Below are 24,585 nucleotides of genomic sequence, written 5' to 3'. Positions count from 1 at the left end.
TCCAGCCCAGCCCATTCTGTGACATGTGATTGTGGTTTGTTTGTCATCCTTACATATCCAGACATCAGAGCAGCACCTGCTGCAGGTGATAAACCTCCAGAGGGGGCTGGAACCCAAACAGTTGTTCCAGGTTTGGATTCTCCAGAGCTCAGTGCAGCTCCTGTTGTTGGGTTGGCTCTTAAATCTATCCCTGAGTCACCCAAAAGAGTGAGCAGGCAAAATATGTGGGACTGTGGTGTGGGAGAGCTCTTGTGTGAGCAGTCCCTGAGCTGCTGTGGCCTTTGTGGCCATCCCTGCCGTGGCCTTTGTGGCCATCCCTGCTGGCAGGGCAGTGTTGGCAAGATTCTGCTTCAGGGATTCAGCCTTGGGTTGCCCCAGCCAGAAGGTGTCGAGGGAAACAGGAGGAAAATACCAAAATCCCTTGATAATTTGAGACCCCATTAGAAACTATCAGGGAATCCAGTATTTTCCAGCAGAAGATAACATCACAGAGAGTGTTTATTTGCTGGTGTTGCAAGGCTTGATGTTTCACAGTTCTCTTTTAACTTCTTTTATTAAAAATGGATAAAACTATGCCAAATATTCCATCTGGTGAACTCCCACCCCTTGCAATTGTCCCTGTGGGTCTGGTTTTCAGGGGCGCAGGCAGACACAGCTCAGGGCCTGAAGCTTGTGCCTGGAAATCCAACTTTGCTCTCCTGCCTGAGCCTGGGCTGTGTGTGGGTCTGTGGGGAAGGGGCTTGGAAAGAGCTTGGAGGGATCTTGGAAGGAACCTGGGGGGATCTTAGAAGGAATTTGGAAGGACTTTGGAGGGGGCTCGGAAGGATCTCAGAAGATTCCTGGCGGGATCCTGGCAGGAGCTGGCGTCAGGCACGGAGCCCCCAGGCTCTGTAGGGCTCAGCTGCCGTTCCCAGCCCGGGGTCCCTCTGAAATCCTCGCAGACCCTGGCCCAGCTTTGGGATTCCGGGGGTGGCAGAGCCCCCCTGGAATGTGCCTGGAGCTGACACTCAGCTTTCCCCTGCATTAGAACAATCAGCACCTGGGGTTTGATGGGGCTGAGCAGTGACACTTGCCTGGCTTGTGCTGCTTTTCCATATCTAATCCAGGCCTGAAGTGACAGCCCACGGTGCCCAGGCCCTGCTCTTGGCAGCAGCCCTTCCTTTCATTAACCTTCCTGCACCGCTGATCACATATTTATTGTCCAGGGCCTGGGGCTGGGAGGTTTGCCCTGGAATTAAGCTGCTTCACGTCTGGTCACCGCTCAGGGAGTTTCACATCCTGTGAAAGCTGCTCTGAAGCTGTTTCTGGCCTGCAGGGCTGTGCTTTAATGCTCTCAGGGCTGATGCCAAGTGACAACTGCTGCAGGACGCTCCGTGGCTGGGGACAGCCTTCCTGCCCCTTCCAGCCCTAATGAAGGTGCCACTGGAATTCTGCAGGGAAAGGCTGGGCTGTGTGCGAGCCTCCCCTCGAGCAGGGCCAGTTCCATTTCCTTTAATGGGCTTTTTGTGACAATTCCAGTGTCTTCTGCCCCTTTTTCTCCTTGGGAGAATCCGTGCAGGTTGTTAGAGCAGGGGCTGGAATGGGGTGGAATTGCCAGGGTTTCACTCCATCCCAAAGGCAGGGCTGGGGAGAGCAGCCAGGAGCGGTGACTTCCTGGGTGTCACATGTCAAACTTCTGGAGTATTTAAACATTTGTGGAGCCACGGGAATGGGATTATTCCCACTCCTGTCTGACCAGGTCTCAGGCTGGAAAAGTCCATGTCAGTCACCAGAGGATCAATAAATGACCTGCCCTTCCTTGGTGCCTCTTGGGATTCCCCAAAAACAGAGACAACTTCTGGTGCCTGTGGGACACAAAGCACCTTCAGGAAGAGGCACCCCGGGTACATTTTGGAAGAGCCTATATTAATTTTTCTCTTCAGTGTGGGTCACCATCTTTCCTGGTTGAACCCTTTCCTGACAGATGGAAGGGCTTTCAGCCTGGATCCAAACAGGAATTTTGCCTAATGCCAAACAGGCTTCAGCCCATCAGTGCCCAGCTTCAGGTGCCAAACGCCTTTGGGAATCTGGCTGTTGTTTGTGGGGGGCAAATAAGAAAAGAAGGAAATGAGATCAAACAAGAGTTGTTCAGGTGCCTCTGAAAGCCCCTCCTGGTGTCCTTCCTCCCTCCCAGTTCTGCTGGAGCCTCCTGGCTGCAGCTGCAGCATCCTGAGCTGGGATGGGGATGGGAAGAGAGGGAATTGTCCATCCAGGAGAACACCTGAGTCCCAGGATCAGATCTAGGGCTGGGCTGGGGCTCTCCAGGGTTCAAGGGCCTTTGGCTGTGTGGTCAGGGTTGGCCAACACCCTCCTCAGTGCAGCTCCCAGTCCCTGAAGCAGTGGGAGCAGAGACCCCAGCCACAGGGAAATGGTGTCAGGAGCAACATGGGATTTCCTGGAACAGGGGAACAGCAGCTCTTGTGCTGCTGGGGCTGGAAATCCTCTGCCAGCTGCAGGGAGTGCTGGAGGCTTCCCATCAGGAGAGGTTCTTGTGAGGAGATCTCCACCTGGGGTGGTGCCTGGAGGGGACTTGGAAGTGCCTGTACTCGTGTGACCTTTCAGGGGTTTTTGGAGAGATAGAGAGGGTTCCTATTTTGTGTGTTAAAATTATATTTGTTTCATTTATTAGGTTGGAGCTTCCTAAAGATACAGAGTGAGCACTGTAAGTGAGAGAATGCCCCAGTCCTGCAGCTGCCCTGTGGAGAGTGACCTGGGAAGCCAGGCTGGGGTGCCCTGGGTGCTTCAAAGAGCCCCTCTGTAGTTCAGGGAATGTTCAAGTGATCATCCACCCAATTGTCATATGACCCAGGTTTTGTTTAAGACTCAGTCTTGCTGATCACTCTTGTAAAGCCCTAAGCCTTGATGTGTGGCCTTGGCCTAAAGTAAGTGCTGGTTGAGTAATCTAAGTTGCTTGGGAGGTGTTCTAAGAATTATCAGTGAAACAATAAGACAAGCCCTCCCTTGTTAGGCAGTGACAGAGCTCCCTGATTTTAAACCCCATCACCTTTTATGCTCGGGGACATTGCTGAGCCTTGTAATTAGTTAAATCTGCTCCCATCATCAAAAGCCATCCCCACACTCCAGTGCCCTGTGAGGCTCCCAAGGTTTGCCTGATTAACTTGGCGGAGGCCGTGGGTGGCTAATTGGATAAGCTTTAATCTTCACACCAGCCGGGCGAGGCGGGCAGGAGCAGAGGCAGGGGGAAGGCAGTTACCAAACATGTCACAAAGATTAATTAGTCTAACGAGCAGACCACTTGTCACGACCCAGCCTCCAAGAAGGGGGCAGAGCACTGGTGGGAGGGAGAGGGACACAACCGCAAATTATTTCAGATTTGCTTGCCCTGGCTGTTTCTTACCAGGAAGTTGTGCTCGTTTTAGCAAGCAGAGAGCTTTATGTTCCCTTTGCTTTAGTTAAACAGCTCTGGCAGATGCTGTTGCCCTGGGTTTTGTGTCCTCCTAATTGAAGTGAATTGGGTGAGCTGCAGTGCTGTTTCCATCTTTAGCAGTGTAATGCTTCTGTCCTGTTCACAAACCTGGTGCTGGCTGTGGGACTGGGAGATAAAAGAGCATTTTTAATCCCCAGAGCAGGGAGGGAGGCTGGCTGCTGTGGAAAACTGCACTCCAGGTGTGTGTCAGCTCGTCTAATCAAGCCTGATTGCCAGCCATAAATACATGGAAATTTAATGGAGGTGCAGGGCTGGAATGCAGAAGAATCCCAGCTCCTCTCTGGTGCTGCCCTTGGCACCCAGCAGGGCTGGCTCTGCTTTGGAGCTCAGCATCACTGGGGTGCCTGGGGGAGATGGTGAGATTTATAGAAACTGCTTTAGAGCCACTTTCATTAAAAAAAGAGTCTTTCTATTATTTCTTTCTATTATATTTTTCCTATTATTTTTCCTATATTAATTTTTCTATTCTTTTTCTATTCTTTTTCTATTAATTTTCTAATATTTTTCTATTAATTTTTCCTATTATTTTTTCTATTCTATTGTTTTTCCTAAATTTTTCATATTTTTTCTAATTTTTCTATTATTTTTTCTATTAATTATTTTTTTCTATTATTTTTCTATTTCTTGTATTTTTTCCATTTTTTCTATTATTTTTCTATTAATTTTCTATTATTTTTCTTTTTTTCTATTTTTTTTTCTTTTTTTTTCTATTCTTTTTTTCCATTCTTTTTTTCCATTCTTTTTTTCCATTCTTTTTTTCCATTCTTTTTTTCCATTCTTTTTTTCCATTCTTTTTTTCCATTCTTTGTCTATTGTTTTTCTATTATTTTTTCTATTATTTTTTCTATTATTTTTTCTATTATTTTTTCTATTATTTTTTCTATTATTCTTTTTTTTCCATTCTTTTTTTTTCCATTCTTTTTTTTTTTCCATTCTTTTTTTTTTCCATTCTTTTTTTTTTCCATTCTTTTTTTTTTCCATTCTTTTTTTTTTCCATTCTTTTTTTTTCTTTTTTTTTTTTTTCCCTATTCATTTTTTCCTGCTTTTCATTCTGACTTGGCCGTGAGCTGGCGCGCAGTGCCCGCGCTCCCGTGGCCGCGGAGAGGAGCTGCAGGCTCTGCTCGGGGCTGCTTTTCCAGCACTGCTGCTCCATCCCACGGCCAGGAGATGTCCCCAGCTGCCCGCGGCTCCTCAGGAGCTGCGCCCGGGCTCGGGCTCTGCTGGGACACCCCGCGGTGCCCGCAGCGCCCCGAGCCCTCCTGCCCCGCTCTCCTTGTGCACAGTGGCCTCCTGCCCCGGGGCTTTGGCCACCGAGGGATGGCCAGCGATGTGGGCAGCATCAGAGCATCTCCTGGACAGCAGCTCCACTAAAAACTCAATTCAAAACAACTGCGACGTTCTAATTTAGGTCTTGGTGGGACTAAAATCAGTGAGAACTTGAACCCTCTCTGGTTTTGGGTTGTTTGGGGAAGAGCAGGGAGAAGGTAACATGGGAATGAAATCCAGAGTTTAAAGCAGAAAGCAAAAGCTCCAACTTGTGAACATCTGTGGGGGAAGCAGCCTTAGCATGCCTCCCCCCAAAGCTGAGCTGGAGTTTTGGGTTCAGGGGACTCTCAGCCTCTTGTGAGGTTTGTCTTGTAGGAGAAACCAGTGAAGAGCTGGAAGGCAGAAACCAGAAATCTGGTATTGAGGAAATATTTCAGTGGGGCTTCATTTTACTGCTTGGATTTATGTGCTCTGGACATGGAAATCTTGTTTTCTGTGGTCACCAGGGAAGTGTCTGTAATGTGAACAATCTCAAGTCATAACTCTTTGGAAAGAAAACCCATTATTTAATTACTCTTTCATTTGGGAGTGTGTGTTCCTGGCTTCTCGTTCGGGTTGATGCCAGACTAGGAAATGCAGGAAGGGAGCTGTGTCCATCTACAGTTCTTAAAACTCAGGAATGTTCCTGGTCAGGTTTGGTCAGGATTGCAGGGAATTAAATCTCATCTGATTTGCATCTCTGTTAACAAGTGGATCCTTTTACTGTTTGAGGCTGTAGCAGTGTTTTTATGAGCTTGTGCTTTGATCGTGTGGCAAATCCAGGAATAATGTGTATTCCCAGGAATGCTGTGTGTTCCTCATGCAAACAACACTTTATATGGGTATTTTATACAACCTGTTTATCCCTGTAAGGTGAATTCTGTCCTTCCTTGTCCCTTCCAGCCTGTGAGATGATTTGTTCTTGGGCTCTGCTCTTGGCTGGTTCCTCCTGGGGTCGCACAGAGCCCCAGGGAGTGCTCAGCCCTGGCTGCTGCTGTGTGCCAGGGCCAGAGCACACGGCCAGGGCGGTGGCAGTCGCTCACTGGGGCTCTTTTCAGATCCAGCCTCATGGCAGGAGGGGCCAAACGAGGCGTCACCAACCCCTGGCTCTTGGAGGAACCGGAGGAGACCAGAGGACTCGGCTTCGATGAGCTCAGGCAGCAGCAGAGAAGGATCATTGAAGGTACAAGAGCCTTTCTGGTTGTTTTGAGCATCTCTGGGACTCTGAGAGGAGCTTTTCTTTGAACCTCAATACCCCAACCTGTGCTGAAGTGTTATTCTTTACAGATGTCAAGCACAGCAGCTCCAGGCAGCTGCTTTCTGTACCTGCAGGAGCGGCATTGTTCTTACCTGGATGCAACTTCTTAAATGAAATTGTGGATTTTTTTTTTTTTTTTTCCTTGGTTTTGCCCATATTCATGGTTTTGATGTGCAGTGTGCTCACATAACTGCACTGAGTGCAGGGGTCCTGCTGGGTGCATTTAAGGTCTAGCTGAACTGGGACGAGGTAAGAATTAACTCATCCAAAAAGGGTGCTCGGATTTTGGCCCTCTGCACCCGTCAGGAGTCTCTGACTTCGGCAGTGCTGGGAAGGCTCAGCCTGAGGAGGTCAGGTGGTCGATGAGGTCATTTCCAGGCAATTCCAGTACTGGAAGTGATGCAATGAAATCAGTCTCCAGAAAAAGCCTGCTTCACCCTGCCTGGGAACAACTCGTGTGCAGCCCAGGAGAGTGTCCGGACGGTCCAGGAGGGACCTCAGCTGCGCTTTTAATTACACTGTAGGTAATTAAATGAGGCTGTTGAAGTGGAGGGCGTCCTGGCCATCACTGCTGTGCCCTGGGCACTGACCCTCTGCAGCTCCTCCTGTGCCCCCCTGGCAGCTGTGGGCAGGGAGAGCTGCCCATTGTGGCTGCAGGGCCCAGGGGATGTGGTTCTTCACCCAGGAGCTCTGGGAGCACACCACACTGTCACTGCCCCCGTCCCCTCAGCTCTCCCCCACCCTCTGTGTCCTCTCGCAGCTTTGAAAATCTCCCTGAATTCTTTGGTGTTTGCATCACCTGTTTTCTTTTATTCATGTTAAAAGTTGCTTGGAAAATTTAAAAAGGCTAATCTGGAGCTCGCTGTGTGTGCCAGAAAATCCCCTGCATTTATGATTGAGTAACAGCTAAATGTTAAATTCTTGGATTTTTTTTTTTTTTTTTTTTTTGGATCCTCAGCAAAATGACCCAGCCAGAGCTGAGAAATTATTTACCCATCATTCACATTATTTCAAGAGTACTGTTGCCATAAGGATTAATTTTCATGTTGTGTTCATGTGTTTTTCTTAATACATTTTAGCCCTTTAAGCACAGAGTAGATTTTTTTTTTTCCTTCACTTCTACCTATTTTATGTAGCCTGGCATTTCAGCAACTTCTTGAAGTAATTTAATATATTTTCCTGGTGCAGAACAAGATGCTGGACTGGATGCTCTTTCTTCAATCATATCTAGGCAAAAACAAATGGGGCAGGAAATTGGGAATGAGCTGGATGAGCAGAACGGTAAGGACAAGATTTTGCCTGACTTTTCTTTAAGACTGGGATTTGTTTTTTCCTCTCCTCACACAACTGCTCCTTCTGCCCACAGAGCAAGCAGCTGACACTGCAGGTTTGTGTTCAAGCAATGCAGATTCTGCCCATTCATCACCTGGTTTTATTGTGCCTCTCTCCATTCCCTGTGGGCTGCGTCCCTGTAGAGCACTTGGGATGTTTCCCCCAGCCTGACTTTTGAACAAAGGGATTGGTGATTGCTGCTCCAAAGCACAGAATTCACTCTGTTCTCCATCTTCTGCCTTCTTCCCTTTTATGACAGTTTTTATGTGTTGCAGGGCTTCACTTGAGCATTCTCACTCTGTGCCTTTCCTGATGAACTGAATGGAAAAGTCTTGAGCCAGCGATTAAAGGAGAAGCATTGCATTGTGTGCTGCAAGTGATTGGGTTTGGGAGGCTTTGTGGCAGTGAGTGGAGCTCAGATGAAGTGTAATAGTGACCCAGGAGAGCTCCTAGCTCCTTTCAGAGAGGCCAGTGGAATTGCTCTCCTGCAGTAATAAATAAATCTGCTTTGTTACTCACCTCATAGTGCCCGTGGCATGAGCTGGCCCTGGCAGAGCAGATCCTCCAGTGCTCCTGACTTTTCCATCTGGAATAGGCCAGTGAGAGCCCTGGGCTTCTCCCCCTGGCAGAGTCTGCACCCCTGTGCTTCACCCCTGGGCAGGGCAGTGCCCTTTGCCTCGCTGACAACCTCTGCAGGATCAGTCTGTGTCTCACAAACGGGACAGACCCTGCCTGGGTGCAGATTTGGGATTTGTTATCTGTCTGTATCATACAAGCAAAAAGCAAGAGAGAGAGAAACAACAACATCCATGCAAACACAGGTCAGAGGCAGGATGGCAGCCCATGCAAAGCCTTTTCCTACATATTCTCTGAACCAACAGCATAAAAGAAAAGGTGTAAAGTCATTATACTCTAACCAATAAGGAAAGGAGCCACGTGGGTTTAACATTAACAAAAGGACTTCTGTGAACCTCAAACAACACACAATAATTCATTATTTAAGATTGAAACTTTTTCTGTCTTTGCAAAGCATATATCTAGGACTTTTCACATCTTGAACTATCAGTAAGTTCTTGTTCTTTCTTGTTCCTTATGATAAATATAAATGTATTCACTTGGGTCTTAGCTTCCCATGAGAAGGTTTTGACATTTCCCAGCTTTTCTTAGCTTTATGTCTGCTTTCTGGGGCCTTATTGCACTTTCTGAAGTGTTTTACCTTTTTATATTCCTACAACAACTCTGAGACCTGACCCTGAGACCAGCTTCTTCCCGGGGTGGGATCTTCCCTTTGCCTCTCTATGTGGGTTTGCTCGGAGTGAGGGGTTCCCAAATCCCCATCAGTGCCAGGAGGTGCTGCAGGGAGCTCTGTTCTGCAGCCCAGGGAAGCAGGAGGATGGATTCCTCCTGTTTGCCACGGCTAGACCCAGGAGGGATGGGAAATGCCTAGGATATGTCTTTGTTTATTAATCTTAGGGTTGTTAAGGAAGGGTTTGTGCAGCTGGGAGAGACTATGCTTAGTGCTCTTGTCATATTTGGATCCTCTGCCTCATGTGAGGAAAGACATTTTCAATCAGAGGTCTCCTCTCATAGGTTTCTTTATTAATCGTTGCTTTAAAAGTCATATTAATTGCTTTTTTTTTTTTTTTTTTTGCTCTAAATAGGAAACAGGTGGGAAGCATGACTCTCTGTGAAACTTTGGTTTCTCTTCAGGAAAACACACAATCTGTGTCCCATTTCTCTGTTGGGGGTTGGGGATGGTTCCCCAAATTCTTATGTTTTTGGGACCCTGAAAGTTCTGTGTTTCGTGCCACTGCGTTTTTGCCAGACTTCTGGCAACGAGACCTTGCAATATCTGTGAAATGGAGTGTATTTAACCCTTCTTTTTACAAATACTGCAGAGAGTGCTGCTGTTGTTTGCCTTGCAGACAGTTACAAAGCCTTGAGCAGACTGCTGTGTGTTCGTGGGGGCTCTGCCTTGAGCTAGAGGCAGCTGTTCCCCCAGAGAGGGGAGCTGTGCTGGGTGCTGGGAGCAGGGAGTGCTGAGCACTGTGTGCTGCTCAGAGCCCCTGTCCCAGCACAGAGCTGCCAGCCGTGCTGGAAGTGTCCTCGGGAGGAGCCCAAGCTGTCCAGAGGAGCTGGGAAACAGCCTGACTGCCCAGATGTGGGGGCAGATCACTCAGCACTTGGCTCCATCCCTGCCAGGCAAGTGGAACTCCCGTGTTTCCGCTGGCTTGATGCAACCCCCCTTTTTTTTTTTTGGGCTTTTTTGGCAGATATGGGGGGGATAAGGTCAGGCATTTTGTTGCCACTGGCACCCTGGAAAAGCTGAAGCCCTTAGCAATATTTTCCAGGGGCTGTTTTCCCTGTGCACATCTTACTTCATGCCCTGTGCTTAACCATGAGCAGACTTTGCTCAGGCTCTCTGCCAAGCTCGTGTCACTGCTGCTCGCTCAGGTTGATGAGGATAACTGCCCTGTAATTTCCCCTTCCCTGGAATCCCTTTCCTTCCTGGTGCTGAGTGATAATGGCATCGTCTGGATTGTGGGGAGGCAGGGGAAGTTCATCTTCATTAAGTGCTGCTTCAACATTTCTCTTTCCTCCAGTCAGACTTTCCATCAAAGAGCCCCTTTCTGTGGGAAGCTTCACTTCCACTTCCCTGGCTGCTGGGGATGTTCCCACCTTCTGCCGCTCAGGAGGTGCCTGGAGCTTGTCCCGCTGTTAAAATAAAACCTGGCTTAATTCAGAAGTAGCTGATAATGTGCATTAATGGATGAGGCTTTAGGGAGCCGGGGACTGGTTTTCCAGACTCGGTTCCTCAGGTCTGCTCTTTCCATTCCAAGGAGCTCCAGCTCTCCGGAGGTGTTTGCACTTCCCAGCTCTCCGAGGTGGCCAGGGGCCTTTTCCCCCGAGTGCCAGCTGGTGTAGCTGTGCGTTTGCAGATGCACCAGGACCAGGGATTAATTGTGCAGAGCTTGCTCCTCACATGCAAATTCCTTTGTATTTGTTAAATGGCTGCAAAGCGATTAAACCGGCCTTGGGGAGGGAGGTGTCTGCTGGGCTGAGGGGCTGGAGCTGTGTCCCAGGGCATCCCTGGGGTCTGCTGGCAGCTGTGCCCGTGGGAAGGTCCTGTCCATGGACCCAGGTGCCACCAGGTGCCACCAGCCTGGCTGGGTGGCTTTGCACCCATCTCTGTCCTGGAAGAGCCCGTTCCCCCCAGGGCACAGCTGGGATGGCCGTGGCTGAGCCCCATCCTTGGCTCCCACTGTGCAGCAGCCAGGATTTAGTGGGGGCCTCACGTGGTTCTGTACTCAGGTTTTCACTGTAGCCCCGTCCTGCAATTTTATGGCTCTGCTTAAAGCTTTGCAAACCTCCCGAGCCGGGCATTTTGCACCGATGAGCAAAGTAGAAGCAGGGTACCAGGAGACATTGTTTTTTTTCCAGCCTCAGGAGTCTGCTAGCAGTGGGGATTAGCAGAAGAATTTTCCCATCATTAGCTCCAAATTTGGCCCCAGAAAACTTTCTGTAATCCTTTCATCTGTTCCATGAAAAAAAATAAAAAAGAAAGAAAATAGTGTAAATGGCCTCTGGCCCTGGTGATGAGGCAATCTAATCTAGTGCAATAATTGTGGAAGAATGCTTTCAGAAATTGTGAATGCTGTTTGTTTTACCCTTATAGAGATGTTGTTTTCTCATTGTGACATGCTTGCATGAGAATGGAGTACTCTGGGGTGGATGGTAAATATTGGGAGCTTGCAAAACTCGCCCTCTTTGGCATTTTTCCCTGTCAGTGTCATTTCTTTGCTCTGTTGAGGAGGGGTTCTGTTGCTTCCGGCTCCTCTGAACTTTAGAGCAGAGCATAAATAAGTTCACGAACAGATAAGCTGCAAAATCAGCCCCTTTATGTCCTTTTCCTGGTTAGGAGAGTGCTGCACCCAGTCAGGATGTTCTTCACCAGAACGGGTCGTTTCAAGCCAACCATCTCTCGTACTAATCCTTTAATTATGTGGTTATGTAAGGGTTCTGAATTTCCTGTCAAAATCAAGTTTCTGAAAGCCAGCAGAAATGGTGGCAGTATGTTTTTGTTTGCAATGGCTTTGCAAAGCAAGGTTGCAGTGTCACCTCTGGTCACAGTGGGTGGCAGGAGATCCTGCAGGGGGACTGGGCTCAGCCTGGCCCTGGTGTGAGAATTTTGTTACCCTGACGCTGCCACCAAGGTGCTTGAGGCTGGAGCCCTGCTCTGGCTGCTCTGTACACACCTAGAGAAAGGGAAAGGGGAAGGAAGCATTCAGGAAAGGGAGAGGAAACATCCCTGGTGCTGCAAAGACTTATTGGAAATCATTCTTTGCAGGATTCCCCTCTCCCAGGGCAGTGCTCAGCTCCTGCTGCAGCCAGCCCAGCCAGTAAAGGGCTTCTCCTAAAGGTTATTTACGTGGCCACTGCAAAATCCAGAGGTGGCTTCACATTTCTGTTTATTAAGAGCATTTTTGCTGTAGTACAAACTGATTAGCACTGTGTATGGGCTGTGCTTGAGTTATGAGCCTCAGAGCAGTGGGCTGGGGATGCATTGCATCATTGTTAGGATTAGCCTGTAAATCAGAAATGATTAAAGATTGAATTTTTAGAGATGTTCATCATCTTGTCTAAACAATATCTGCTTTCATCCTATGGAGTCCCAGCCCTGCCTGCTGTGACCCCCTTGGAGATGGCTCCAGTCCTGCTTGGTGGGCTCTGGAGGTGTTCAGCATTCCCTGGGAAAGGCTGAGCACCAGCAGGTTCAGCTTGGCTACAAACCTCCATGGAGGAGCATATGTTTTTAATATTCAGATTTAAAATAACCATCCCTAGCCCGAGTGACCTCAGACCATGCAGATAGATTTTAATTTTGCTTCCTGAGCTTATTGTATGGAATAGAATCAACTTCAGTGTTACTGGGGCACGGCTCTGTCTTTATTGCACATTGTTTAAGTGGATTTAACCCTTCCTGGGGGAAAAATTAACTTTGCTTTTTTGTCTTGCGTGGTCTGAGTAGTGCAATACTTAGGCTGGGTGTGAGCACTGAGAAGCTGGGAAGTGGCAAACCTGAGCTGACACGCCACTTCTTGGGTGTATTTTTAGTCCTAAAACACTTGCACTCTGCTTTCTGCAGGTCTTGCCTCATTTTTTTGCACGGGGCTTGAGCTCTTCTGGGGTTCAGCTGTGCATGTGTGGTGACAAGAACTGGTTGCAAGGTCCCTGCCTCGTTCCTTCCAGGTGTGGGGAAACGTTCAGAGAGTGAGGCCAGCCTTGTGAGAGGGCTTGTGGCAGCAGCAGCAGCAGGTAAATGTTGCCTCAGAGCATAAAGCTGTGCGTGCTGCTGCCCAGGAGCTGGGGTGAGGGGGTTTAACCCACCCCAGCTGAGCTCCCCAGGGGTGCTTGGCACCCCAGGCTGGGCTGCAGTGAGCCCCAGAGTGCCTGGGCTGGCAAGGGAGCTCTGGGCATCACCTGGGCCATCCCCAGGAGGGACTGGGGATGTGGAATCATTTCCTTGTGAAAAACCTTTCACACCTCTGAGTCCAGCTGTAAACCTGACACTGCCAAGTCCACCACGCAGCCGTGTCCTGAAATATATCAAAATATATTAAATGCTGCTTGGAAAGGTGGATAAGGTTTGGTTTGCATGTGGTTTTAAAAAAGAGACCTTCAAACTCTCTTTTATTTTATCCAAAACAAACCTTAACTATTAGTTTTCCTATTTTCTGTCTGAGCTGGGATAATAGTGTCTCATCTCCCAAGGAAGCTGTCAAAATCAAAATACACTCAGAGCTGCTGTCAGGAGGGCCATGGTGGGGAGGTCAGTGAGGGAGCTTTAGCTCCAGAGCAGAGCTGGAGTTGTGTGCAGTCCATGAGGAACACAGCCTCGTGCTGGGTGATGAGGATAAAACAAATTATTTGGTATCTGTCAAGGAAGTAACCCTGCCTGTGCTGCCTGCTGGGTGATGGAAACCAAGGTTACACTGAATTTGCATTGCTTTGAGAAAGGTATCTACACAAAAAAAAAAAAAGTATTTACAGTGTTTCCTAACCTTTTAAGTAGGAGACTTTGCTGCTTCAGTCTTTCCAGTGTTTATTTATCTGTGAAATTTCCTGGTATTCTTAAAAGGAATGTGGAAAAAGCAGGGAAGGCACTGCAGAATGGATCTGTCTCCCAGCCTGGCTCAGCAGCCAGATGGGAACCTGCACAGGGGGCTCTGGAGCTCAGGCTCAGGGTAATTCCAGCAGTGTTGGATGATTGGAGCAGCCTGAGGAGGTGTGAGGTGTCCTGCCATGGCTTCACAGAGGGCTGCTGACAGCACGGGGAGGAACAGGGAGCAATCATCCCTGAGCTGCCTGTCAGGCTCTGCTGGGCTGGATTTCCATCCCTGAGCAGCCTGTCAGGCTCTGCTGGGCTGGGTTCTCATCCCTGAGCAGCCTGTCAGGCTCTGCTGGGCTGGGTTCTCATCCCTGAGCAGCCTCTCAGGCTCTGCTGGGCTGGGTTTTATCCCTGTGCAGCCTGTCAGGCTCTGCTGGGCTGGATTTCCATCCCTGTGCAGCCTGTCAGGCTCTGCTGGGCTGAGTTTTATCCTTGTGCAGCCTGTCAGGCTCTGCTGGGCTGGGTTTTATCCCTGTGCAGCCTGTCAGGCTCTGCTGGGCTGGGTTTTATCCTTGTGCAGCCTGTCAGGCTCTGCTGGGCTGGGTTCTAGCCCTGAGCTGCCTGTCAGGCTCTGCTGGGCTGGGTTAGCCATGCAGTCCCATCCTTCTTGTTTTTCTCTCTCCAGCCCACATTGTTTGTGCTCTTGGGCCTGAGATTGGGATCATTTGTCCTTGATCCCCAGCTGGAGAAGGAATTGTTTTATCTCACCATCCCTCATGTGAAGCTCAGACCCACACACTGAAGCAGCTCAGAACCTGAAAAATAGAAAAGCCAGACCTTTGGTCATCGTTTTAAGCAGCTGAAAATAGGGGAGCAGCCAAGGGCTCAGCAGTGGCCGTGCTGCAGAGCCTGTGGGGGCGTTTTGCTGCTGTCATGGCAGAGGGGATGCAGGGGATGCAGAGGTTGCAGGGGATGCAGGGGATGCAAAGAGTGCAGGGGATGCAGAGAATGCAGAGGACACAGAGGAAGCAGGGGATGCAGAGAGTGCAGGGGATGCAGGGGTGCAGGGCACACGGGGTGCAAGGGACACAGAGAATGCAGGGGTGCAGGGGATGCAGAGGACACAGGGGATGCAGAGGATGCAGGGGATGCAGGGGATGCAGGGGGTGCAGAGGACACGGGGTGCAGGGGTGCAGGGGATGCAGGGGACACGGGGTGCAGGGGTTGCAGGGGATGCAGAGGTTGCAGGGGATGCAGAAGATGCAGGGGATGCAGGGGATGCAGAGGACACGGGATGCAGAGAATGCAGGGGTGCAGGGGATGCAGAGAGTGCAGGGGATGCAGGGGTGCAGGGGATGCAGAGGACACAGGGCATGCAGAGGATGCAGGGGATGCAGAGAGTGCAGGGGATGCAGGGGTGCAGGGGATGCAGAGGACACGGGATGCAGAGAATGCAGGGGTGCAGGGGATGCTGCTGCTGCTGCTCCCGGGGCTGCTGCAGCCCTGCAGCCACACCTGGCGGGGATGAAAGCGCCGCTGCTGCCCGGGGCTGCTCACACACAATGAGCCTGGCTGGCCCCTTGGCACGGGCAGCCTTTTTCCTTGAATAGTTCAGGCTGTAAAATAACTGCTCAACATTTGTCTTCTCAATTACGTGGATTTTTCCAGAGTTAGTCAGTCCCTACCTCACCCACCCCGCGCTGGGGAGGGGGAAGCTGTCTCCCTCCATCTGTCTGCACGGGGACCAGAACTGCTGGGGAAATGAGCTCCCAACTTTTTTAAGCCTTTCAGGATTTTTTGATAAGAATTATGATCTTAAACATCTTCTTTGTTAAGCCTTGTCTTTAGTCTCCTGATGGAGAGCTCTGGTAGAAGCCTCTGCTCCTAGCACATGAGAGTTTCCCTTCTGCTTCTTCGGGCATTTGATTTAAACTGTTTAAAAAGAAAACAAAACCTAACTGTAATTGTAGATATTTCAAAACGCTGATGATTTTTTTCCATGTTAATTTAGCTTTTCCTCCGTTCAAGAAAATCTCAAGTTGAGACTGTGGAGAGGGGATTTATTTTCCCAGCCTGCTTTCCTAGGATGTCTGTCACGTGTGTAAAGGAGCAGGAAGGGACAAGCCCAGTCTGTTCTCCTCTACAGCCCCTTTTTGGTAAATCCTTACCTGTCTGGGAGCAGCTGCAGTTCTGGATCCTGACCTTCCAGTCGCTGCTTGTGGCAAAGAAAGGCAGGGATAAATTGCCCTGTGCAGAACAGCCTTTGCTAGAGGATCTAGGAAAACGTTGTGTGAGTTTCAGTGTAATTTTATTTATACACCCAGGTGTTCTACCTGACTCATTCTCCTCTGGTTTGTGGCTGAATTAGGAAGGTTTGGCTGAATCAGGGAAGGTTTTATTTAAGGTTTGAGCCAGGATCCCAAATGCTTTGTCTCTGCCCTGAGCTGGTGCTCACTGAGCAGGACGCGGCTGCTTCAGCGTTTTCTCACTATGACACTTCCCTGTCTCTGGGCAATGTTTTATTCTCGAGTCCTTAAGCACCACTTAGGCTAAAAATAATGTTTTATTTTTAAATGTTTGCTATTTGTGGCAGTGAAATACAGCTTGATGGTTTCTACTTCAGTGTGTACACTAAAGACTCTGACTTTAGTGCTTCCTCTGTGCCTTCCCCTGCTTGGAGGGCTTTTTTGAGGTTTTATGGGGAGAGGTTTTAAGTGGCTGCTCTGTCCCACATCCCTGGATGTGGGACATCCACAGGAGGAGCTGCTTGCCCAGGCAGTGCTGGAGAGGAGGTGATCTCCAGGCTTTGAAGGCAGTCATGCTTGGTGGGAGCCAGATGCTCCCGTGTCACGGTGATTTCGGTCGGGGCTGCTGGGCACTTAATGGGCTTTTAATAGATTCCCCAGAAAACCTGGAGGGCTGGAAGCTGCACGGATACAGCGCAGGAGAGGAGGAGAAAACCACGTTTCTGGGCACGTTGTGCTCGTGAGGTATTGCTGGAATCTGAGGAGTGCTTTGAACTGGGCTTGCTCAGCCCGAGCCGGCTGCTCAGGGGCTCTCCAGCACATTCCCTGCTTTTCCCATTACCTCCAAGAGCATGGCCAGCTCATCCCTCCCCCCAGCTCCTCTGCCATCTCTCCTGTTCTCCTGAGCAGAATACATTGCTCCTCTGGCTCTTGTGTGCAGCCCTCTGGAGAGGCTGCAGTGACTGGCAGTGCCCGAAATGCCCGGGGTGCAGCAGTCCAGGGGGGCTGCTCACAATTCCACTTTGTTCCTCCCAGGGAGCTGGGCTTGGGGTGGGGCAGCAGAACCCGTTCACAGGTGCAGCACTGTGTCATTTTTACGTGTTAACTTTGAGGTGCCAGGTTGTGCCTGCAGTGTTGGTGGGAGCTGACTTTTCACAGAGGGGTTTTGGCCTGTGCTGTGTCAGATTTTTCTGACAGATTTTTCTGTTTCATGCCAGGCAGCTTGGGAGCAGTTGCTTCCTCAGAGCTGTGTTTCAGTCAGAAACTAAATTAATGGGATGTAAAGGTGGCATTCTGTTAAAATGGTGAAGTTGGTACCTTAGAGCATCCCTCTATCACTTAAAAACTGATCAGATCATTATACTATAACTCTTACTATAAGTTAAACTTCCCTGCAAGCTTGAGTGTAACCTTTTAGTCTGAATTGCTGATGTATTAAATGAGTTTCATCCCTGAGCATCCCAAACCAAGCTGGTGTGGGCATTGTCCTGTTTGTGCCAAGTATTGTGGAAAACACTGCCTTGCTGCCTGGCTCCAGGCCCCTCCTGTGATCCCAGGCAGCTCTGGGAGGGAGTGGGATGTGCTTGTTGTTCCCACTGAACTGCTCTTTCCAGACCTCAGTAACTGGAATAATCCTGCAGCACAACAGTAGTACAAGTCTTGGATGTGGAAGCAGACAAAATTCCACTTTACTTTCTCCCAGCAGTTTTACAAGGAACACTTCAGCATGAAGGGAATAAATCACACAAGGTACGTGAGGTCCCATGACATGAAGTGTCTGGCATCAAAGTGCAGGGGCACAATCAAATCTGGCTTTTGGCTGCGTGGATCATTGTGCTGAAACGGCTCCAGGGCTGTTTGATCTCACAATTTTGTTGGAAATTCTCTTACAGGACCAAGTTTGCTGAAAAATGCTGGTTTGGGGCCAGTCTTTAGTCTGAAACATGTGTGCCTGACAGCCTTTTTCCAAGCTCAGGGTAGGAATTCAGGCGATACCTTTGTGATAAAAAGTGATGGATCGGGCTCTGAGAGACCGAGGCTGCAGTTCCCAGTTTGGAGAGGACAGCCTGGACTGGGATCAGGGACCCCAGGGTTCCCAGTTTGGAGAGGACAGCCTGGGGTTCCCAGTTTGGAATGGGACAGCCTGGACTGGGATCAGGGACCCCAGGGTTCCCAGTTTGGAATGAGACACCCTGAACTGGGCTGAGGACCCCAGGGTTCCCAGTTTGGAATGGGACACCCTGAACTGGGCTGAGGACCCCAGGGTTCCCAGTTTGGAATGAGACACCCTGGACTGGGAACAGGGACCCCAGGGTTCCCAGTCTGGAATGGGACACCCTGGACTGGGACCAGGAACCCCAGGGTTCCCAGTTTGGAGAGGACAGCCTGGACTGGGAACAGGGACCCCAGGGTTCCCAGTTTGGAATGGGACACCCTGGACTGGGACCAGGAACCCCAGGGTTCCCAGTTTGGAGAGGACAGCCTGGACTGGGATCAGGGACCCCAGGGTTCCCAGTTTGGAGAGGACAGCCTGGGGTTCCCAGTTTGGAATGAGACACCCTGGACTGGGATCAGGGACCCCAGGGTTCCCAGTTTGGAGAGGACACCCTGGACTGGGATCAGGGACCCCAGGGTTCCCAGTTTGGAGAGGACACCCTGGACTGGGATCAGGGACCCCAGGGTTCCCAGTTTGGAGAGGACAGCCTGGACTGGGATCAGGGACCCCAGGGTTCCCAGTTTGCAGAGGACAGCCTGGGGTTCCCAGTTTGGAATGGGACACCCTGGACTGGGACCAGGGACCCCAGGGTTCCCCACGGCTGCCCAGCTGAGCCTGCTCCTCCAGGTGTGAGCACAAATGCTGAAAGGATTTGGCTCCCAGTCCTGCCAGGGTTTCAGAAGGTTGGGTTTGGTGTGGTTTGGGCAAACCATAGGTAAAAATAAGATAACGTGTGGTATAAAGTGCCCAAATGTTTGTTCTGAATAACCCTGAGCTTTGTGTTTGTCGGATCTAGAGAGCAGCACCACGAGGCAGCCCAGTCCCAGGGAGAAAGCCCCAGATCTGTGTCAGCTCTGGGCATGTGGTGCCCTGCAGCAGCTCTGGGAAGAGGGGTCAGCATCCAGCTTCTCCTTCTTCGTGGAGGAGAGAAGCACTTCTGGGTGTAGAGGGAAGATTTTTGGCTCTTACTGGTTGGTTGTCATGGGCTTTGTCATGTTTGTCATTTTGTGTGGGGGAGTTAGGGTGGGAAACGGTGATTTGGGCAAGAGACATAGAAATTGTTCATTTTACTGTGTTAACACTCTTGTGATGATTGTGGTGATATTGCAGAGCTCTGTTATCAGCTGTAGCATGGACAGGTAGTGGTGGAGGAGACTGATGTGATTCCTTGGCTTGAGGAAAAATCCATCAGGACTTGGCTGGAAATCTCCAGCTCTGCTCCAGCAGAGACGTGTTTGTTTGTCTGCTTCATTTTCTCCAGGTGATGTTTCCCTGCTCAAGCTGTGCAGGGGTGAGTGAGCAGGACCTTTCCTTGTTCCTGGTTTTTAGGCTGGGACAGGAGCAGGAGGGGGAAGGCAGGAGGGACATTCCATGTGGGACAGGGAGGGACCATTCCAGGCAGGCTGGGGACTGGGAGGGCATCTCTTAATTGTGGTGCTCCCTGCCTCTCAGAGCCCTGCATCCCCTGGAATGTGATGTTGATAACTCTGCCACCTGCCCTCATTTTGGGATATGGAGCTTCCCCAGGTGCTGTGCAGAGGGGTGTGGGTGTCACCTTGCTGAGCTGGGTTCCCAGCCTGTGCTCACAGAGAACCTGGGCTCTTGCCAAGGAAAATGAGCACTGGGAATTGAACTCTGCAGTGCCCTTCCAAAACGTGGCATTTGCAATGAATAGAAAATCAGATAAGCTGGGAGGAAAGCTTCCTTCTGCTTCAGCTTAGGGCACAGGCTACCTCATACGTGCACTAGGAAAAAGTGTTTCACTTGGAAATGATTGTTAGGTCCAGGCTGCCTCAGAGCACCAGCCTGGGGCTCTGGGGGTGGGGAAGACTCCAGCATGGCACACATTCATGGGTTAATTACCAGAGGTCTGACTTTTGGGGCTGGCTGATGCCTTTCTGGCACTGGTGCAGCTGGGTGGCAGCTGGGGTCAGTGCTGGGTTTTGCAGCTGTTCCGTGTCACTAATCACATTTTCGGGGTCATTTTCGGGGTGCCCAGGCTTGAATTGGAGCTGCAGTGTGGTTCTTCCCACTGCCTGGGCTGTTGTGACCTCACTGCTGGGGAGAGCTGCATCTGGTGCTGTGGTACAGTGGGAGTGGTGCTGGTGTGGCTGCTCTCCTCAGTGCAAGGAAAATGAATTTCATAGCTGCAGACCCCAGCACTCCTGAGAGGGAAGGGCTGAGGCTTTGAGGGTAAAATCAGTGTGTTCCTCCCCTCTGTTCCAGGGCCTCACCCTCAGTGCCTGCTGCTGCTGCTGCTGAACCTCCCTGAGCACTTGCAAGTGATTTTCTCTCTGGGGAGAGGCCAGCAGGGCTTTAAGCAGCCCTGCCCTGCCCCTGTCAGCCCTGTGAGCTGTCCCCCACGTGCAGGGAGGTGTTGGAGAGGTTTCTGTTTCACCTCCTGCCATAAGGAACTCCCTGAAGTGGAAATAACCCCCAGATCTGCCCTGTGCTTCCTACCCAGCTGGAATTCCTGTGGGAAGGGAATGGCAGGAGGTTTTATTGGGTGAGGGAAGGCTGCATCCCTCAGAAGCAAACACAAATCAAAAATACAACAATCACAGCTGGTTTAAAAGACATCTCAGAGCTTTGTTGTAAGCATGAGGCAGATTTCTCACTCTGCTTCTGCTGAGTACTCACAGTGCAAGTGTGGTGGCAATCCACCCTGAACAGCTGTGGCTCTACATGGTTTTATTCTGAAGGTAAAAATGGTTCCTCAGACCCTGCTGAAAGAGAAACTTCCAGATTTCTGTGAATAATGGGGGAAAAACCCATTAATACAGAGGCTGGGGAGCCTTTTAAAGAGAGCACAGGCCAGGCTTGCTCTGCTTCAGGCTCTCAACTCGTGCAGGATACAAATTACCAAATTCCTATAATTTCTGATCTGTGTGGAGTTTTTCCTGTTTGATACTTATCAAAGCTGGTTATATTTATTTTTTTTTATCCCAATCTGTATGTATTTGATGTGCAGCTGAGTTGAAGGAGGAGTCCCATTCCTGTCTGCAAGCAGGTGTGGGCCTGGCCCTGTCAGACACCTACAGAGGTCATCTCTCCAGGAAGGCAGACCCAGCCCAGGCCCAAAATGCCCAGGAACTTTCTCCTGCTGGCCAGGTCCTGCTGGACACTCGGTACCATCTCGCTCCTGGTGAGGAGGGCCTTAATTAGCAGATCTCAATCAGTGTTTGCTGGAAGGTGCTTGGCCCTTCTGCAGGACCTGGGCACTCCTGCTCTGTCAGAGCTCCTCAAGAGACCTTGTTTGAGTGAGGGCAGAGGGCACTGGAGTGGGATTTTGGGGGTTCTGTGGCCTGGCTTCTCCTCCAGCTCATTAACATCACCCACACTGTGGCATGGTGACAGCTGAACACTTTATCCCCTGAAGTGAGCAGGAAGATTAAGGAAAACTCTCATTTCAGAGTTGCCAGGAGTCTTTATAAGGGATGTGTTTTAAACAAGCCTCCCAGTAGTGTTTAAAGACATTGGAAGGGGAAAACCAGTTTTAACAGGGATTAAATAGAGCAGCTGGGCACTAAAGGCAGCAGATGTTGTCTGCCTAAATCATCCAAATGTACAGACACTGCCAAGCACAAGCACAGCCAAACCCCCATCCTTCAGCTCGGCATAAAAACATCTCATAAACGGACTGGCACTGCTGGCTTCAGTCAGAGGTTTGGTTTTTCACACGGGGGAAGCTCTCCAGAAGTTCTCACCAACAGTTATTGTGTGAAAATCAGCCACAGCCACAGCTCTGGTCCTGCCCAAGTGTCCTCGGGCTGGCCATGGCTCCACTGAAGCTCCCATCACATCCTCTGGTGTTTCTGGATCAAAGCAATGGTGCTAAACACTGAATTCTCCAAATTTAGCTTTGCTCAGGAGATCCTGGGCAGAATGTGTCATTGCTGGCAGCAGCTCTTCCTGCTGTGAACTGAGGAGCTCTGACACAGCCAAAGCTGTCCCCAGTGCTGCAGGGCTGCTGGCTTTGTGTCCCCTCCTGCACAGGATGCTCTTCCTCTTGTTGCCCCACATCAAAACTGGCTCTAACACCAGCTGAGGGGCTGGGAGTCGAGCTGCTGGTGGCTGCTCTGAGCCTGTGGTGACTCCTGTGTGGTGCACAGGGGCTCAGAGGATTTGGTCCCTGGTTTGGTGGTGCTGTTCCCATGCACTCTGCTCTTCTGGTCTGTTCTAGGGGTTGGGAGACTCCCTTCTTCTGGGAAAAAAGCAGGAGGAGTGGGGGGAAGAGAAATCCAGCAATTTAACATGTTTCAGTGTTCCTGCGTGTCCTTCCCCACATCCTAAACATGAAAAATATCAGTGAGTTTCCCTTTGGCCCTGGGGGAAGAAAAAGGAGTCTCCAGCTGGAATTCATGAAGGTCTGCTGGAGGAAGGAGCTTGGGCTTGGGGTGATCCCTCTGGAGCACAAGTGCAGTGCTGAGAGTGAACAGCCGGTTCCTGCACACTTAAACTGTCCTCAGCCACCACCCTCCCCACTATTTCCTCATCCCTTCCACGTGGGAGAGAAGCACAGGGGAAAAAACAAACCACAAAACATGGAAAAAGGAGAGTTAGAAATGCAAAGGTACGTTTTGTCCTTTGCAGAAGGAGGGCACTGCTTCTCTCCTTGCTTTTAACACTGCCCCAGACAAGGGCTGTGTTTTGTTTTCAAGGTGCTTTTTAAGCACGGGGTCAGCAGTAAGGTGGGATGATCCTGCAGTCCTGTGCCTGGCAGGGATGCTGTTTCAGGGGAATGTGTTTTTCCCCCCTCTTAGACTTCTTCAGACAATTGGAAGACAAGGTAGTGCTGCCTGAGGAGGGGAGGAGGAGGAGGAGGAGGAGGAGGAAGTGCTGCTGCCCAACAGTGCACGGCAGGGAAGCCTCAGCAGGTCCAGCACATCCAGCTCCTCAGAGAGGAAGAGCCTGATCCTGTCCTGGGAGAGGGTGCCTGGCTCCTGGCTGTGTCTCCATGCCAGCACTGGGATGCCCGTGGTGCCCTGGGGTGGGTTGGCTTTGGCTGCAGAAGAGTAGTCCTGATGGCATCATAACTTGATGCAAGAATTAGGAAGTGCGTGGCTAAAAAGTAGCAAGTAAGCTTCTACCATCAGTCATATACAGCATTTGCCACAGAACTTCTGTTTTCACTTCCCAAGTTTGCAAAAGACTCCTCTTGATCCTTCGGAATGTATGGAAAATATTTTATTGCAGCATGGATCATCACATCCCTGCCCATGCCTGGAGCAGGGGCTCGGCTCCTCCAGGACTGTGGCTCTGCTCACTTGCTTCTCCTGCTCCTGAAAACAGCCCTGAGTGTTTGGGTTACTCCTCAGGGTGTGACAGTCACTGAGGAGCTCCTCTCCAGTGTGAGCATGCAGCGAGGTAAATAAGGGAAGGACTCAAGTTCTGCTTCCACGTCCTCTCCTCTGAGCTGCCCAGCTCAAGGTGCTTCTGCTGCTGGGGAGGAAGAGCTGTTGACCATGCAATTCCCAGTTATTCCTGCCCCTGCCAGGCAGGACACAGCTCCTGGGGGCTGTGCCTGAGTTTCCTTGGGGAAGCTGTCCTGGAGCTGTTCCTGTGCTGAGGTTTCCAAGGACAGCTTTGACCCGTGTGGGTTGGCTCCTCACTGTGCTTGCTGCCCCATTTCTCTTGCTTTTCTCTGATTTATTTTAGTTGTCTCCCCAGTTGTGCTGACTTTCCTCGGTAAATGAGAGGGAAGTTGGTATTTTAATTTTCCCTGGAAATGAGTTCCTTTCATGGCACTTGTGCACTAATAAAACACGTGTGTACCACCTCCATTTCAACAAGAGAAAAAAATCTGTGGGTTTCTGCACTTAGTAACCAAAACCCCTCTCAGCAAACAGCCCTGGCTCTTGGGTGTGCTGTTTTCAGCTGTTGAATTCTTTGCAGGAACCTGCTGTGGTCAGGGCACTGAACAGCCCCGGTGCCTGCAGGCCAGGCAGCTCCTCTGGGGCTGCTGAGCCCTGGCCAGGCTGGAATTGATGCCCTAAGTCTGAGCTTTCAGATTTCAGATTCTTTCCTGCCTTAGTGTGTGACTCTGAACTCCACACGAAGTGTCAGCCAGCTCTCCTCACAGCTCAGGCACACACAACAATCCTTTCCCAGCCCCACAACCAAGGACAGCGCTGCAGCTCCAGCCCCAAAAAGTGCAAACAGCAGGGAATGGAGGAGAGCAACCTGGGAGGGTGGGACTGCATCACCTGGAGCTGGAATTGGGCAGTGAACCCCAGTGTGGAAATGGAGCAGAACTCATAAAAGTGTGAGAACTCGTGACTCTGAGTCCATCCTGGGTGCAGCCCTGGCTGGGCTCTTGTGCTGCCCAAGGTGTGTCCTTTGAGGCCTTTTCATAAATCCCTGCTTTATTCCTTTACCTCTGTCCAGCCTGTGCTCCAGGCAGCCTCTGCAGGCAGCAGAAGGGCTGAACTCTCCCTCTCTGGGGGCTCTGGTGTGCACAGGAAGGGAGGCTGCCCTGGGCCGGCGATCCCGGCGCTGCATTCCTCCAGCTACTCCCCATGGGCCTGCTGGGATGATGGATGTCTCAGCATCTTTGTTCTTTGTTTTCCTTCTAACACTGGCAGAGCTTAAATCAGGCGAGAGAGGGGCTGGCAGGTCTCCAGTTACACAAAC

At 50.4% G+C, this 24,585-nt stretch overlaps 1 protein-coding gene across 2 annotated transcripts in view; it reads left to right on the top strand.

Annotated features, from left to right (window-relative positions):
* The window catches only part of STX8 (syntaxin 8), a 91,799-nt gene that overhangs the window by 10,217 nt on the left and 56,997 nt on the right, over window positions 1–24,585 (top strand). The window contains exons 5-7 of one of the 2 annotated variants that reach the window (XM_053960510.1): window positions 5,851–5,975; window positions 7,239–7,331; window positions 7,658–7,865. In XM_053960510.1, coding sequence (XP_053816485.1) covers window positions 5,851–5,975; window positions 7,239–7,331; window positions 7,658–7,695 — 256 coding nt within the window. In that variant the 3' untranslated portion in view covers window positions 7,696–7,865. Of the gene's footprint in view, window positions 1–5,850; window positions 5,976–7,238; window positions 7,332–7,657; window positions 7,866–24,585 lie in introns of those variants that run through there. The other variant, XM_053960509.1, reaches the window with a different exon arrangement.

The sequence above is a fragment of the Vidua chalybeata genome, chromosome 19, assembly GCF_026979565.1.
Source record: "Vidua chalybeata isolate OUT-0048 chromosome 19, bVidCha1 merged haplotype, whole genome shotgun sequence".
Classification (NCBI taxonomy): Eukaryota; Metazoa; Chordata; class Aves; order Passeriformes; family Viduidae; genus Vidua; species Vidua chalybeata.
The sequence above is the reverse complement of the archived record's forward strand: the minus strand, read 5'-3'. Positions and strand labels throughout refer to the sequence as shown.